Source organism: Octopus sinensis, linkage group LG21 (genome assembly GCF_006345805.1).
Source record: "Octopus sinensis linkage group LG21, ASM634580v1, whole genome shotgun sequence".
NCBI classification, from domain to species: Eukaryota; Metazoa; Mollusca; class Cephalopoda; order Octopoda; family Octopodidae; genus Octopus; species Octopus sinensis.
The window spans coordinates 7,622,616-7,636,769 of NC_043017.1; the positions used below are offsets into that span (position 1 = coordinate 7,622,616).

General features: G+C 35.2%; 2 protein-coding genes across 3 annotated transcripts in view; one reads left to right on the forward strand and one right to left on the reverse strand.

Moving 5' to 3' along the window:
• The window catches only part of LOC115222972 (PH-interacting protein), a 56,887-nt gene extending 44,685 nt beyond the window's left edge, over nucleotides 1-12,202 (reverse strand). For both annotated transcript variants that reach the window (XM_029793393.2, XM_029793391.2), the window contains exons 1-8: nucleotides 11,865-12,202; nucleotides 11,445-11,503; nucleotides 11,148-11,177; nucleotides 10,735-10,794; nucleotides 6,279-6,429; nucleotides 5,376-5,471; nucleotides 2,996-3,156; nucleotides 965-1,186 (exon numbers count right to left, since the gene is read on the reverse strand). In XM_029793393.2, the coding sequence (XP_029649253.1) occupies nucleotides 965-1,186; nucleotides 2,996-3,156; nucleotides 5,376-5,471; nucleotides 6,279-6,429; nucleotides 10,735-10,794; nucleotides 11,148-11,177; nucleotides 11,445-11,503; nucleotides 11,865-11,913 (828 nt within the window). In that variant the 5' untranslated portion in view covers nucleotides 11,914-12,202. The remainder of the gene's footprint in view (nucleotides 1-964; nucleotides 1,187-2,995; nucleotides 3,157-5,375; nucleotides 5,472-6,278; nucleotides 6,430-10,734; nucleotides 10,795-11,147; nucleotides 11,178-11,444; nucleotides 11,504-11,864) is intronic.
• Nucleotides 12,203-12,349: 147 nt separating this feature from the next.
• Nucleotides 12,350-14,154, forward strand: part of LOC115222973 (dehydrodolichyl diphosphate synthase complex subunit DHDDS) — a 29,176-nt gene continuing 27,371 nt past the window's right edge. The window contains exon 1 of the mRNA XM_029793394.2: nucleotides 12,350-12,478. The gene's annotated coding sequence lies outside the window, so the exon portion shown is untranslated. The remainder of the gene's footprint in view (nucleotides 12,479-14,154) is intronic.

Consider the following 14,154-nt stretch of genomic DNA (forward strand, 5'->3'; position numbering starts at 1 on the left):
TTTGAGCCAAAAAATTAACTAACTTGGAAAAGACTACATATACATACATATATATATATAGACTCTCCTGTCATTAGATGACATATGAAGGTATGACAATTTCTTACTGAACAACCACACAGAGGATTTGTTTATAGTGATCAAATGTTTGCGTAGACATAAGCTCACTCCCTCCATCAGATCAACATTACTGGAGTAATCTGAATACGAAAGGGCTAAGTTGTCCTTAATCAAACCTAATCTGTTGTGAACTTATTGATTCTATCAGATTGGGCCACATCATCATTTAACATCCGTTTTCCAAGCTGGTTGGGCAGTTTGGCAGGATCTGGCAAGCCACAATGCATCAAGCTCCAATGTCTGCTTCAGTAAGGTTTCTATGGTTAGGTGTCCTTCCTAATGCCAACGACTTTGAAGAGTGTACTGGGTGCTATTTTTGTGCCACCAGCACTGGTGAAATCACCGAGTAACTTGCATGACAGGGAAAGAACACAAAAAGTCCCCTCAGTAGGTGGAGAAGGGAGCATTTGAACGGCGGAACTGACTTAATACCAAGCATCAAGAGGCTAAAGTATGATAGAGAAACAAGCACACAACAGAGATACATAGCTACCCTACATTATACAAGGGTGGGAGTTAAAGTGATAAAATAAAGATGGTAGAGATGAGGTGCCAGAGAGAAATAACACAACATAGAGAGCTTCTAAGTAGTCATTCAACCAGCTAGAAATAGCAGCCACATTTTCAAATCAAACCCAAACATTTTTTTTTAAAAGGAAAGAAATAACAAAATCCCAGAAAACAATATGCCTGGGGAAAAAAAAAAATGAAATCACAACAGGATCCCTTTTCAGCACAGGCTTGCCTGCTGGATCGAGTCAGACCTAGGCTTAATGACAACAACAAGCAGATACTTCCTTTGTCAATTAAACCAGCTTATAATGAACACTGCAAGCAATATTACCTGTAATGAGGTGATCATGCCTGTATGTCCCTGGAGAATAGCTACTGGTGCTTTAGACCGTAAACACCAAACACGGATAATTTTATCACAGCTGCCTGCAGCAATAAGAGTGTTCTCATAATTTACTGCCATATCCGTTATCTCCGCAGAATGTCCACGTAGTGTCGCCAGTAAGCGTCCATCTGCAGTACTCCATATCTTTACAAGGTGATCATCAGCTCCCTGAAGCAAACAAACAAAATCATTAGAATCAGGAAATTTCTGAAACATAAATAATATTTTCAAACTTTTGGCCCAAGGCCAGTACTAAAGACCCAGGCAGTGGATGATGTCTACTATCCAATAGAGTGAATTAAACAATAGAGTCCAATGTCCTGAACCATCAATGTCCTGTATGTGCAAATAATTGCTTTAAATTTTGGTACAAGGCCAGCAATTTAAAGGGCAGTGGTTAAGTTGATTACATAAACCCCAATACTTGACTGGAATTCACCCAAAGGGTGAAAAGCAAAGTCAACCTCAGCAGCATTTGTAAAGACGGAAAAAGTACCGCTAAGCATTTTCACCAGTGCACTAGCAATTCTGCCAGGTCATCACCTTAATAATAACGATGATGAAAAATTTTTAAATGTTTTTAATGATTTGTCACATTTTTTGCAATAATGTCAATTAATTGAAGTAAATCATCAAGTTGGACCTTATGAAGTTAAAGCAAAATTTTTAATATACAGATTATGAAGATACTGTAGATAAGTGATTCCAACCAAAAAGTGTATTTGAGTTTAGCACATTTAAATCCAAAAGTAGCTTTGAAACAAGTTACAGCAACTTATTGGTTTATTCCATTCCTAACAGGAACAAGCTTTACTATGTGATTTAGAAACGCATTTCACAACCAGGGCTACAAGTTTGTTCCTACTGCACACAACCATAGCTTCAGGTTGACTACTGCCTGACAAGTGGAATTTGCTCAAAAAGAAGCTATGCAGAAGACAATCATACATCATCATCATTTAAAGTCTGTTTTCCACATTGGCATGGATTAAACAATTTAACTGGAATTGGAGAGTCAGAGGACTGTGCCAAGCCCCAATGTCTGCTTCAGGATGGTTTTTATGGCTTTACAGCTTGTACTGGACGGTTTTTTTTTTCTTCTTTTTTTTTCATGGCATCAATACTAGTGAGGTCACCAAGTAAGCTCACAAGAGAAGACCCCTCAAGTGAGAGGAGTAGAGAGCATGGAGGGTAGTGGTTTCATGCCAGATGATGACAGAAAAAACATACAATAGAAGGACAGCAACAGGTGTCTTCCTGTGGAAGAGATACATGGCTATCACAGTTGGAAAAGACTACATATACATATATAGACTCTCCTGTCATTAGATGACATATGAGGGTATGACAATTTCTTACTGAACAACCACATAGAGGATTTGTTTATAGTGATCAAATGTTTGTGTAGACATAAGCTCACTCCCTCCATCAGATCAACATTACCTGTACACGTGCAACGGGTGCCACATGTCAGATGTCAAAATGATCGCATTGCAACGTGAAATGAAGTGCTTTGTTCAAGAACACAACATTCAGTCTGGAAATCGAACCCACAATCTCACAATTGTGAATGCAACACCTTAACCACTAACACACACACACATTTTGGCAAAATATGTAAGTTTTGCAACATGTTCTTCTAAAGCTGCATACAATCCCTTGTCGTTCTTACCAAGGAAAAAGCAGTGATTTAGTGATTGGTCTGCCGGGAACCTCCAACCAATGACATTTATGTTCACAAAATACAACAGAAAACAAACAATGCCAAATCTCAACCTAGAGAGATTAGCTTCATTATAAAATTAAAAAAACAAAAATAAGCAAAATTTCCCTTGAATTGGACACTATGACAAAACAAGTGGTATTATTAATTTCCTAATGAGGCAAATTAGTCAAGAACAGCATCAGTTTACATTACACTGCTAAAATTTAGATGTCTAGGCAAAAAATAAAAAAAATAAAACAAGGTTGTCCTACCGTTATAATATATTCTCCAGTCCGATCAAATGTCAAACAATACACAGCAGATAAATGTCCCAGTTTGCGAGCATGCATGCCCATCCGGGTGAAGATTTGTGTTGGAACAATATGAGGACCATGGGAGAGGCCATTTAACTCGCGTGAATGCAGCAGGTAATCTGTGAGTAGAGAAATCATTGTCAATAAATAAACTGTTAAGATTTTCAATGTTAAATAATATCAGGCATTATAAACAACAATTAGCTTAGTGAGCAGCCATGTTATATAGACACAAAAAAAAATTCAGGACAAACACCAAAGTGAGATCTCTACCAGTGAATGTCAACAATAACAGTAATTACTATCTTGGGTCCTGGGACTTATAGGGCTGGTTACCCAGATTCTATGGTTTATCAGTAACTGAGGTCACAGCATTCACCCTGAATGGGACACCAGTCCATCACAGGATGACCCATTTACAGTCGAACTGACCAGAGTAATTGAAACACAAGTGGGGACAGAGGCCACATGTTAGGAAACCCAACATCCTGCATTACATGTTGGGCCTTGACCTGGAATGCACAAGGAATGTGCAGGAGGTAGGATACCAAAGCAGATTTGATAAGGCAGAAAGCAACTGGAGAGACATAGAAATGACCATCCAGAGTTAAGAACAGGGAGAAAAAGTTGTTGATGGACTATGCTTCATAGGGAATGAAGGGCCTTAAAGAAGAAGAGACATGAAGTGGTCACATCATCATCACCATCGTTTAACGTCCACTTTCCATGCTGGCATGGGTTGGACAGTTTGACTGAGCACTGGCAAGCCCAGAGGCTGCACCAGGATCCAAGCTGATCTGGCAAGTTTCTGCAGCTGGATACTCTTCCTAACGCCAATCACTCCAAGAGTGTAGTGGGTGCTTTTTACGTGCCACCAGCACGGGAACCAGTCAGGTGGCACTGGCAGTGACCATGCTCGTACAGTGGATGGAGACTGTAAAGGTAAGCTTTCAATATTATCCTCTTCATTTGACAACCGTTAATGACATCTGACAAAGTTATCTTCATGTTGTTGATATCTATCTACCAATAATTTGTAACTTTTATATAGCATGTATGTATTATAGATTTGTTAATTACCTTTTTCCTACCAAATATTTTTTTAAAAAATACTTCTGTAATCAGCCCAATATCAAACAGGTGAGAGTAGAAAAGCATAATCTGAAACTGATTTACAAACTGTCAAGTCTTTATTGATCTCAGCTGGTTTTCACTCATTTTATTTATAAGTTATAAACAATTTAAGGAAGGCGAATAGCCAGGTGATTAAGGTATTGTGCTCCTGATGATAAGATTCTGGTTTTGATTCCTGAACAGGGAAGTGTGTTGAGTTCTTGAGCAAAGTATTTTATTTCACATTGCTCCAGTCCACTTAGTGATAAACAAGTTCCAGCAACGGACCAGCATTCTGATCAAAGAGGGAATGTTAGAATCTCAGTCTCTTACATGCCACAGAAACCGGGTTAAGCTTTGGTTCCATGGATCCTAAGACTCATCACAGGCCTATATAAAATTTGTTTTACTTAAATTTTATATTCTTTTACTTGTTTCAGCAATGACTGCAGCCATGCTGGAGCATCGCCTTAAATGGTTTTAATTGAAGTCAATCCCAGGACTTATTTTTCGTAAACCTAGTACTTATTCTATCAGTGTCTTTTGCTGAACTGCTAAGTTACAGGGACAGAAAAACACCAACATTGGACACAAAGATACACACACACACACACATATATACAACAGGCTTCTTTCAGTTTCTGTATAACAAATCCACTCACAAAACTTTGGTTAGCCCGAGGCTATAGTAGAAGACCCAAGGTGCCACACAGTGGAACTGAACCACTACTCAAGGTGCCACACAGTGGGACTGAACCCAGAACCACATGGTTGGGAAGCAAGCTTCTTACTATACAACCACGCCAATGATAGTGCCACATAGAAAACACCCTAAGGTGGTTGGCATTAGGAAGGGCATTTGGCCATAGAAAACTAAGTCAAAACAGACTATGGAACTTAGTGCAGCCCCTGACCTTACTAGCCCTTGTTCAGCTGTCCAACCCATGCCAGAATGAAAAACACGTTTAAATGACGACAATGATTTAGGTTATATAAGAATCAATTGATAAAGTATACAGGAACCCATATATATATATATAAATGTGCCCATGTTTATGCCTAATCTCTTTATATCACATAACTTAGTAGTTTGACAAATAGATATCAATAAAAATGTACCAGACTGAAGGTTGGAGATTCACTAAAAATCTTTGAAGGCAGTGCCACAACAAGGCTGCACTCCAATGAGTGAAACTAGTAAAATGAAAGAATGAATGTTACTTACTGTAATTTGGAGTGGCAATGTTCAATGGAGGCAGCAATGGTGCTTGGTGCAATGTAGCAACATGATGAGCAAGCTTCCATTTTATTACTTGAGAATCTGAAGAGAGAGACAATATGTCGGTTAAGGGATTCATACATACATACATATACATATTCATACATACATACATACATATATATATACACATCAAATCATTTAAAAACTGATCAAACCATTTTAAATAGACATTGCATAGACATCAAAACCAATCTATGTTGTAGATATTGTTTAGACTTTACACAACCAACATATGGTGTAGACAATGTGTAGATGTCACACAACCAATAATGGATATTTGCTTAACCCTTTAGCATTTAAACCGGCCAAAAGTATTCTACCTGTTTTATGTTCAAATTGGCCAGATCTGGTCACTCACACCAGCCCTACAATATCGTTTTAAAAATTAACAGCTACCTCATCAAAATCTCATAGCTACAAGATAATGCCTAATTAATTCAAGGCAATGTGGATAAAAAAGGATTCATTCTGGCAGAATAATGCGAACACTAAAGGGTTAAACATCAAGGTACATGGATTATATACAAAAGATTATACACCCATATAACCAGAGATGCCTTTTGGATCTTTCTACAACAGCAATATAGTAAAAATAGTAACAAAATTAGTCATATAATGGGTCCATCCATAACGATACCTTTAACATCTCATAAGGGACCAAACTGCAGATGGTTGGCTTTACTGATAAAGTTCACAGATCAATAGATCAATCAGGAAGAAGTAATAGAAAAAGAGAAACAAACCAACATCTTTAGTCGATTATTAATAATAATTAAAAATACTAAGTTAATTTGTTAATGTATTCTAATTTATCATAAGAGTTCAAAATGCAAGATAAATAATTACCTTGAGTTTTCCGAAGAAGAGAATGACTCCCAGCACCTAAGAATGTGAGAACGCCAGGTACACTAGGTTTGATTTCTTTGTCTAACAAAGGAGCAAGTCGTTGGCAGATTTTTAAGAGATGATCAGATGTAATATGACTGTAATATGCAACCTAGAAAATAAAATTATAAAAAAACAAAAATCAAATCCAGAAACATTATCAACCAACACTTGGAACACACACACATATATATATACCCCCATTCAACCACTGAAAAACTTTAATCAAATTAAAAGACATTGCACACACACTTTATCTCATGTTGCTCAAGTTCACTCAGCTGTGAAAATGAGTTGCAACATCACTGGTGCCAAGCTATATTGGCCTTTGCCTTTCCCTTGGATAACATTGGTGGCATAGAGAGGGGATACTGGCATACATGGGTGACTGTTGGTCTTCCATAAACAACATTGCCCAGATTTGTGCCTCAGAGGGGAACTTTCTAGATGCAATCCCTTGGTCATTTGTGACCGAAGGGTATCTTTACCCTTTTTAGACATCAAAACCAATCTGTGCTATAGATATCTTTTAGACACCACACAACCAATGTATGATGAACATCTACTGACTTATATTTGCATCTCTATAAAACTAATTTACAAAATAAATTAACTAAAAAATGTTGTATTAGCTTAATTTTCTAAGAGTTATCAGTTCCTAAGTGAGAATGTCATTGCTGTTAGTGTAGAAATAAAGCTTCCTAATTTGGAATCAGTCTACTATTATATAATAACCAGAAATAAAATATTTGATGATGATTGGAGATCAAAATTATTGAAATGCAGTTTAGATGAAAATATTTAAAAAATATTTCATCTCTAAAAGATAAGGTTAATAGTCTAAAGAAAAAATGATTTCATTTTTGAATACACATTCTGTATAAGATATGAAACATCCGAAGTTGATTTAGGACTTCAAATCAATTCTCACTGAAATTGCCTTCAACAGAATTTGATAGTTCCATATATCTATTTTAGAAAAATTTTGTTGTTATACTTAAATCTTATAGTAAATACAGCTTAATAATATCTGAAAGAGAGACAAGACATTTGTAGAAAAATCAACATACTTAAAGAATGAGGCTTTGTTAAAGACACACCTATAGTCTAAATTTTCAGAATGATTTAGCCAGCATTTAATTCTTTAATATATATAAACCATGGATCAAATTCAGTTCTGGCTAAAATATATTCCAACATTTTGTAGAAAAATATTACCCTACACACGTACAGGTATTAAAAGATTAAAACTAAACATGCAACCAAGATAATGCCAATATATTCTGCAGTTATGGTAGTGGCCCAAGTATGGAAAGGCATGGCCACCTTTAAGTCAGAACAGAATGAGAAATTAGCTTAAATTATCAATGATATCTTTATCTTTTACTAAAAAGAATTTAATATCAGATTAACTTTACTCATCTCCAAATCCAATGCAAATTTGTCCAAAATATTAAAACCAGCTTATCCTATATAACAGATTTATTATACAACCCATTGGGTTTTAACAATAAAAGCTAATTCATTCTTGTCCAACAAACATTACAATATCTAATTTGTAGGGATCAGATAAACAAAATCAGGCTCCAATCAGCCCAAACTAAATTTGTTGGACAAATATCTCAAACTAGAAACAAAAACAACCCCAAAATTTCCTACTTTTGGGCGACATTTTTAAAAGTTTGATCAATCTCGCTTGAACCAAATAAAGAAGTGGGAGTCGTTTTAAATGACTATCACCTTCCATGAACGAGGAAGTCTTTATAAAAGATTTATAAAAACTATTAGATTCGGTTACAGCAAAATTACTGACTTCAAATTAAATTAAGAGGCGACTAACTATACTGTTTTGCACAGATCTCTAAAAAATTTTTTTTAAATGACAACCGACATTAACATGGAATATCCATGTGATCTGCTTCTACAGAAGCTTGCTAACACAGATCTACATATATAGTTCCCATATTTCATGTATTCCGTGAGATTTGTCACCACTGTTATAAGATACTAATCAAAGGGAATCGGTAAAATTTAGAAACAGAAAAAGCAAGTGATAAATGAGAAACGGTAAGTGAAACAAAAGCCATCGTTTTAAGAGTTTAGTAGTAAAGCTGTAGTTATGTAAAACTAGTAGACAAGCGCTTTGTGAGGATGGTACACCAGGCCCGAAATTTATGGATACATGTCTAACATGAGAAATAAAGTTAGCGAAAGGTTTACACCAAACTATAGAAATTTTGGTCGGAATATATCAGTTGGAAACGAGCAGAGAAAATTATGTGAGTCATTTGGAGTGAGGTGTGTAAGCAAGAAATATACAAGAGCAAGGAAATAGACATTGCGTTAGAGTTTGAAGAAGCGAAACTTAGACGGCAGTAATAACTATTACTGCATTTTATTCTACCTTAACTATTAAATAAAACGGACGATGCGATAACAAGGGAGAAATAGGGTCGGATTGTTTAGTTTGAAAGCAGAAATGTTCGAGTCGAAATAAAGGATTTAATATCTAGGTCAAAACATCATGGCTTTCTGTGTGAACAACAAATGAAGGGGAGGAGAGAAAAGCCTCACTCACAATCGAGGAGGATATCAGCTATAGAAGGAACTAGTCAGAGCAGAATGCGATTATTCATAGATTTCGTAGAAGGATCAGTAAAACAGAAATTCGAATCAGACATTTATTTAATTCCTCGGCAATGTTTAATGTAACAACAGTCGCCATGACTAATGTTGAGAGGGACTAATGTTTCAAGACTAAACGATGGCCGAAACTGCCGACGAACAGAGAGAATAGGTCAACGATTGAAATACGATGCAAAGACAAACTACGACTGGTTACCAACAGATTCGGAACAATCGAAAGATTGCACATTTAATTAATGGTCAATAGGAATTTATTTGTGAAATCCTCAAACACCGCCAATGGTCGTCGCTTTACTTCAAATGTTATGGCGAGATCGGACCATCTTTCAACACGGAAGAACATAGCAGACACACACGCACACACACACATTCCGATCGATTCCAAACACAATATAATTCATTTTAGAATATTTTCTTAATAAAACCAAAGAAAAAAAAAAGAGAAATTCATCGCAAATATAACATTTCAAATCCGTTTCCAACGAAATGCTTCCTGATCCCTCATAAAAAAAAAACATTTGCTGTCACACAAATCAGGTGTACAACACAAAAACATGTGATTATTTTGGAAAATCTAATATTTTCCGGGATTTATTATTCTTTAAAAATATCTAGAAGAATAGGTCGAGAAGAAAAATCCCCGAATTTGTTGCGAGAACAAAAGCAATTTAGCAGTTTTGATGGGAAATATAAACAGAGGAACAGGTAAAGAAAAAACCTCGTGGAAGTCGCACTCCAAAATAAACATTTTCTCAGTTTATAAACACAACATCATATGGCAAGCTATTTCCCAACACCAATTATCACTACAATTTGGTTTTAAATAAGATTTTCACTGCTTTTCCCATCCACAAACTTTTAACTGATTATTTTATTTGAAATATTTAATTTTCAACAACTAAATATTTTATTCTGAGCAGATCTAAGTAAAAAGAAATTAATTTAAAACCAGAAAATTTGGTTTAAAAACTCGTCTGAAAAATAGAGACGAAGTCTTTTTATGTAGCTTCAGAAATGAGGACGGGCAAGAAATTAATTTAGTCGTTGGTATTGAAATAAAGCATCTTGGAGCAGTAAGGAACTATTGTGGAAATTTTAAAAAATATACATTATGGGTGGGGAAGCGATATTTAATATGAGGAAATATGTGAGTGTGGAAAAATATGTTGGGCGAAAACCGTCATAGAAAATTGATAAGGCCACTGTGGGTTTGAGGAGGAAACTTAATTTTGTAGTGAAGTGTGAGAGACGAATAAAGCAGCCAATCAGATCGCACGTTTGTCAGAGACGGTCGCGAGGAAACATAAGTAATGCGAGAGAGGAAAGGGGGTTTCGCCGTGACACGAAACAGTAGGCGGATTTTGATTGGCTGTCACGCACAGTTCGCCCGTGATATCATCATCATTGTCGTCGTCTTCTTTCTTCCAAAACCTCGATATTTCGTGTTGTTGTAGGACACAAACAAGAGGAATACTTCCCACCCGTCTCTATCTTCACCCCACCACACACACACAGGCACTCACTCAGCCAAACTCGATATAAGCATATCAAAATAATTAACTAAAACTAACCATTAAAAGACGTCTTTTTTTTCCGCGATATATTCAGCAGATGAGTTCAAACTCTTACCTCCGCCCAAATTTTTCTTTCTTTAAAAAAATACCTATTTCCACCTTTCACTTCGAAACCAAATTCTTCGTATTGTAAACATAAAAAATAAAATTTTTAAAGTTTGGTAGGTTTTTTTTTTTTCTCTCCAAACAAAACTCACCAAGTTTTCGTAAGTTTTCAAATGTTCTCCGCCTTTCCAATCAAGTCTTTTGGGTAAAAGCTGGAAGAATAATGAAAAGAAAACAAGAGATTTATAAAATATATACGGAGAAATGAAAGAACAGAAAAAAAAAAAGAAACAGGAAAAAAAATGAGCAAGAAAGTGAAAGCGGAAAGGAAAAGGGGGCAAGGAAGAAAGAAAAGGGAAAGTTTTGGAGAAGAGAAGAAGAGGAATTAAGGTGGAAAATAAGTTTTTAAAAGAAATGTGGAGATGATTGAGGAATTTTTTTTGTGTGGGGGGGTGAAATTAAAGCGTCCAGTGAGTCTGGTTACTAGGCAGCCAGGAGAAGAAAAAAAAAAGAAGTAAAAACGTGCGTGGAGGCCCGCGAGCGATTCTCAGGGCAACCCGTTTACCTTGTGTTGGTGTATCTCTTGACGCAACACCTGTAAAAATAAGAAGAAAAAAAGACAGGGGTTACATAAATAATAATTAAGGAAATAAAGAAAGAAATGCTGAGATAAAATATTTAAGGAGAAGAAAAAAAGGGGAAAGATTTAAAAAGAAAACACGCGAAGAGAGGAATCGGTCGGATCTTTTTCTCTTTAAATCGTAGGGTTTTTTTCTTTAAATATTAAACAATAGAAGGGTTTCTTTTAATTATTAAACTATAATGGGGGAATTTTTTTAATACTTGTACAATAATCACTTACTTCAGCTGCCTTGCTACACGGCCCAGACTCCAGAAACTTGGCAATTAGAAAGTAGAGCTCTGCAAAAAGGAAAACAGAAAGTGAGAGTCTTGTTTATATTGTGGTTTATTACTATTAAACATTATTATTATTGTGTTCGGTGCCCTTCCTGGGGGAACCATACACACCTATCTATATATAATATAATATATATAAATGTATATAGATATATAGTGAGGGTATAGGTTTCTGATATGACATTTGTTTTATTGCCCCCTACAAACACATGTAAATATATAAAAAGATAACAAACAACGGTGGTCGCAGTCGTCGGAGGGGTTTTTCTTTTGCTTTTTGCTTTTCAGGAAAACCTCAAGACACACACACCGAAAGGGAAATAAAACACAAAATAACAATAATAAATCTGTTTTATACACTTACCTAGTTCTAATTGCGTTCCACCTTTATCTCCGCCTCTTTCCTCCGACATATTCAGATTCTATATGTTTGCATGCCTTACTAGTTGTACGCTGTTGTATTAAGAATTAGTGAACTAGCCATAGCCATATTTTATGGAGTAGTCATTGAGCGAACAACGACATTCGCCGCCCGAACTATTTACATGCGTATTAATATCTCCCATTGCTTCGTACAGCGGCGCCTGACGTTTGTTGTTTTTGTTTCATTTTTCGTCCTTCGCTTATTTTTATGTTTGTTTTATTTATTTCTTTATTTTTTTTACTTCCGCACTATATTGCCAATTCGTTTTTCACTGCACGGCAAGCAACTTAATACTTATTTTAGCCATAAACGTATTTTATTACTGCTGTATTCTTATGAATTTAGCGTAACACATGATTTTTTCTTCTCTACTACATATCTCTATGTTCGATCGATACCGCACTATTTTTCTTTTATTCAGCTAGCGAGATAGTGTGAGTGCAGTGGTAGGAAGAGGGGAGGTAATGTTTTAACGTTAATGGCTGCTAGTCAGTTAGCAACGTCATCATAAAGAATAGCCACAGCCCCCGATGTCGTTCAGCTCGAACGAACGGGTGAGTACAAATATCAAAGCGAATAGCACAATTTATTTTATTTTTAACTTATTAAATTAAAGCAAAAAGATTTTTTTTTCTTTTTATGTAATAAAAAAATATTAAAGCCATGCTTAAAAGGGAAACCAAAAGGAGAAAGACTTAGTATAGTAATTACTACTATCAAGTAAGGAGTCATGTAGTTTGTAATCGAAACCTGAGATGTGACATTTCAGGACGGAGAAACTTAATGGTTAAAAGGTTTTATTTTATTTTATTTTCTATTCTTACTGAAAGACGGAAACAGTAATTATAATTAAAAATCATAGTAATATTAATAATAATGAATATGAAACTATAATGTGTTTCATGACGGAAGAGGCCGACTCCTAACTTCGCTATAATAAGTAAACAGCCGCAAACGCTAGTTTGATAGTAAGTGGGGGAAAAAGTAAAGGGAAATAAGATGCTGGGTCATTCATGTATTCCCAAAGAGTATTATTAGGCAATGTGAGAGGAAAATAAAATAAAATAACTCTGGATATGAAACCGGATCATTGATTCGCCCTGCCAAGAGTTTTATCGAGTGTCGCCTCTACGCTATAGTAATCATAATGGCTGCAGAGATTATGGCGAGTGTGAGTTCACGTGTGTGTATGCAATAACAGTGGGTTTCTGTATGTGCGTGATGAGCTAGCAAGCTACTACACTGGTCCCAATGTTGGGGTACATTATTCCGCTAGATTATCCACTAAATCGACTAAGCTGACTAAACAGCTGGCACACGCATTTCCTCGACCAATCCTTTTTCTCTTTACTTTTCCGGGTATTCTTCGTTTTTCGTTTGGATTCATTTTTTTTTATAGTTACTTTGTCTTTTATTTCATGTGAACAGAAAAATATCTGAAACTGACATTAAATTCGTTTTTGCCTTCTATTAACCCTAAGATTTTTCGTTTCGTTATTTTTATATAGACCAACATAATTTATCTTTATCATCTGGTTTAGAATCATTATTTTTATGTAGGAGGAGTGTCATAGCATCTATTATATTTGGGGTTCTTTTTTCTATCTGGTAGATAGTGGTATTGGAGTGTTGGATATATACATGTGTGTGCATGTTAGTATAACCTTATCTTCAGAAAATGCTTGTATATTCAATAGATTAATAATGTCCCAGTAGCGGAGGTTATATGCAAGTAAGGAATTATAAGAGAAATATTGAGATAGACAGATAGTTATATAGATATACACACACATATATATATTCTTATACATGTATATGTAATCTAATACTTTTTATGTATATAATAATCTTATGGATAGATAGATATATATATATGTCCATGATTATATATAATCCAATTTCTATGTCCAATTTACAGTCCATTTTAAATACATATATATAATCTGTATAATCCTGTTTATATAAGCATATAAATCATTATATATATGAATATATACAATACAATCTAATTTATTTAATATATATACTTAAAGTATAATTTATATAATCATTAATATGATAGATAGATAGAGCTGTATACAAATATTGACCCACTATACATATATAATTATGTTACTGGATATGGTATACCATAACCAGTAATATATTGGTGGACAATATAAAAGTATACTTGTTCTATAATATTGAGTGTGCTATTACTTCTCATATATGGACAACTACCTGAATATAT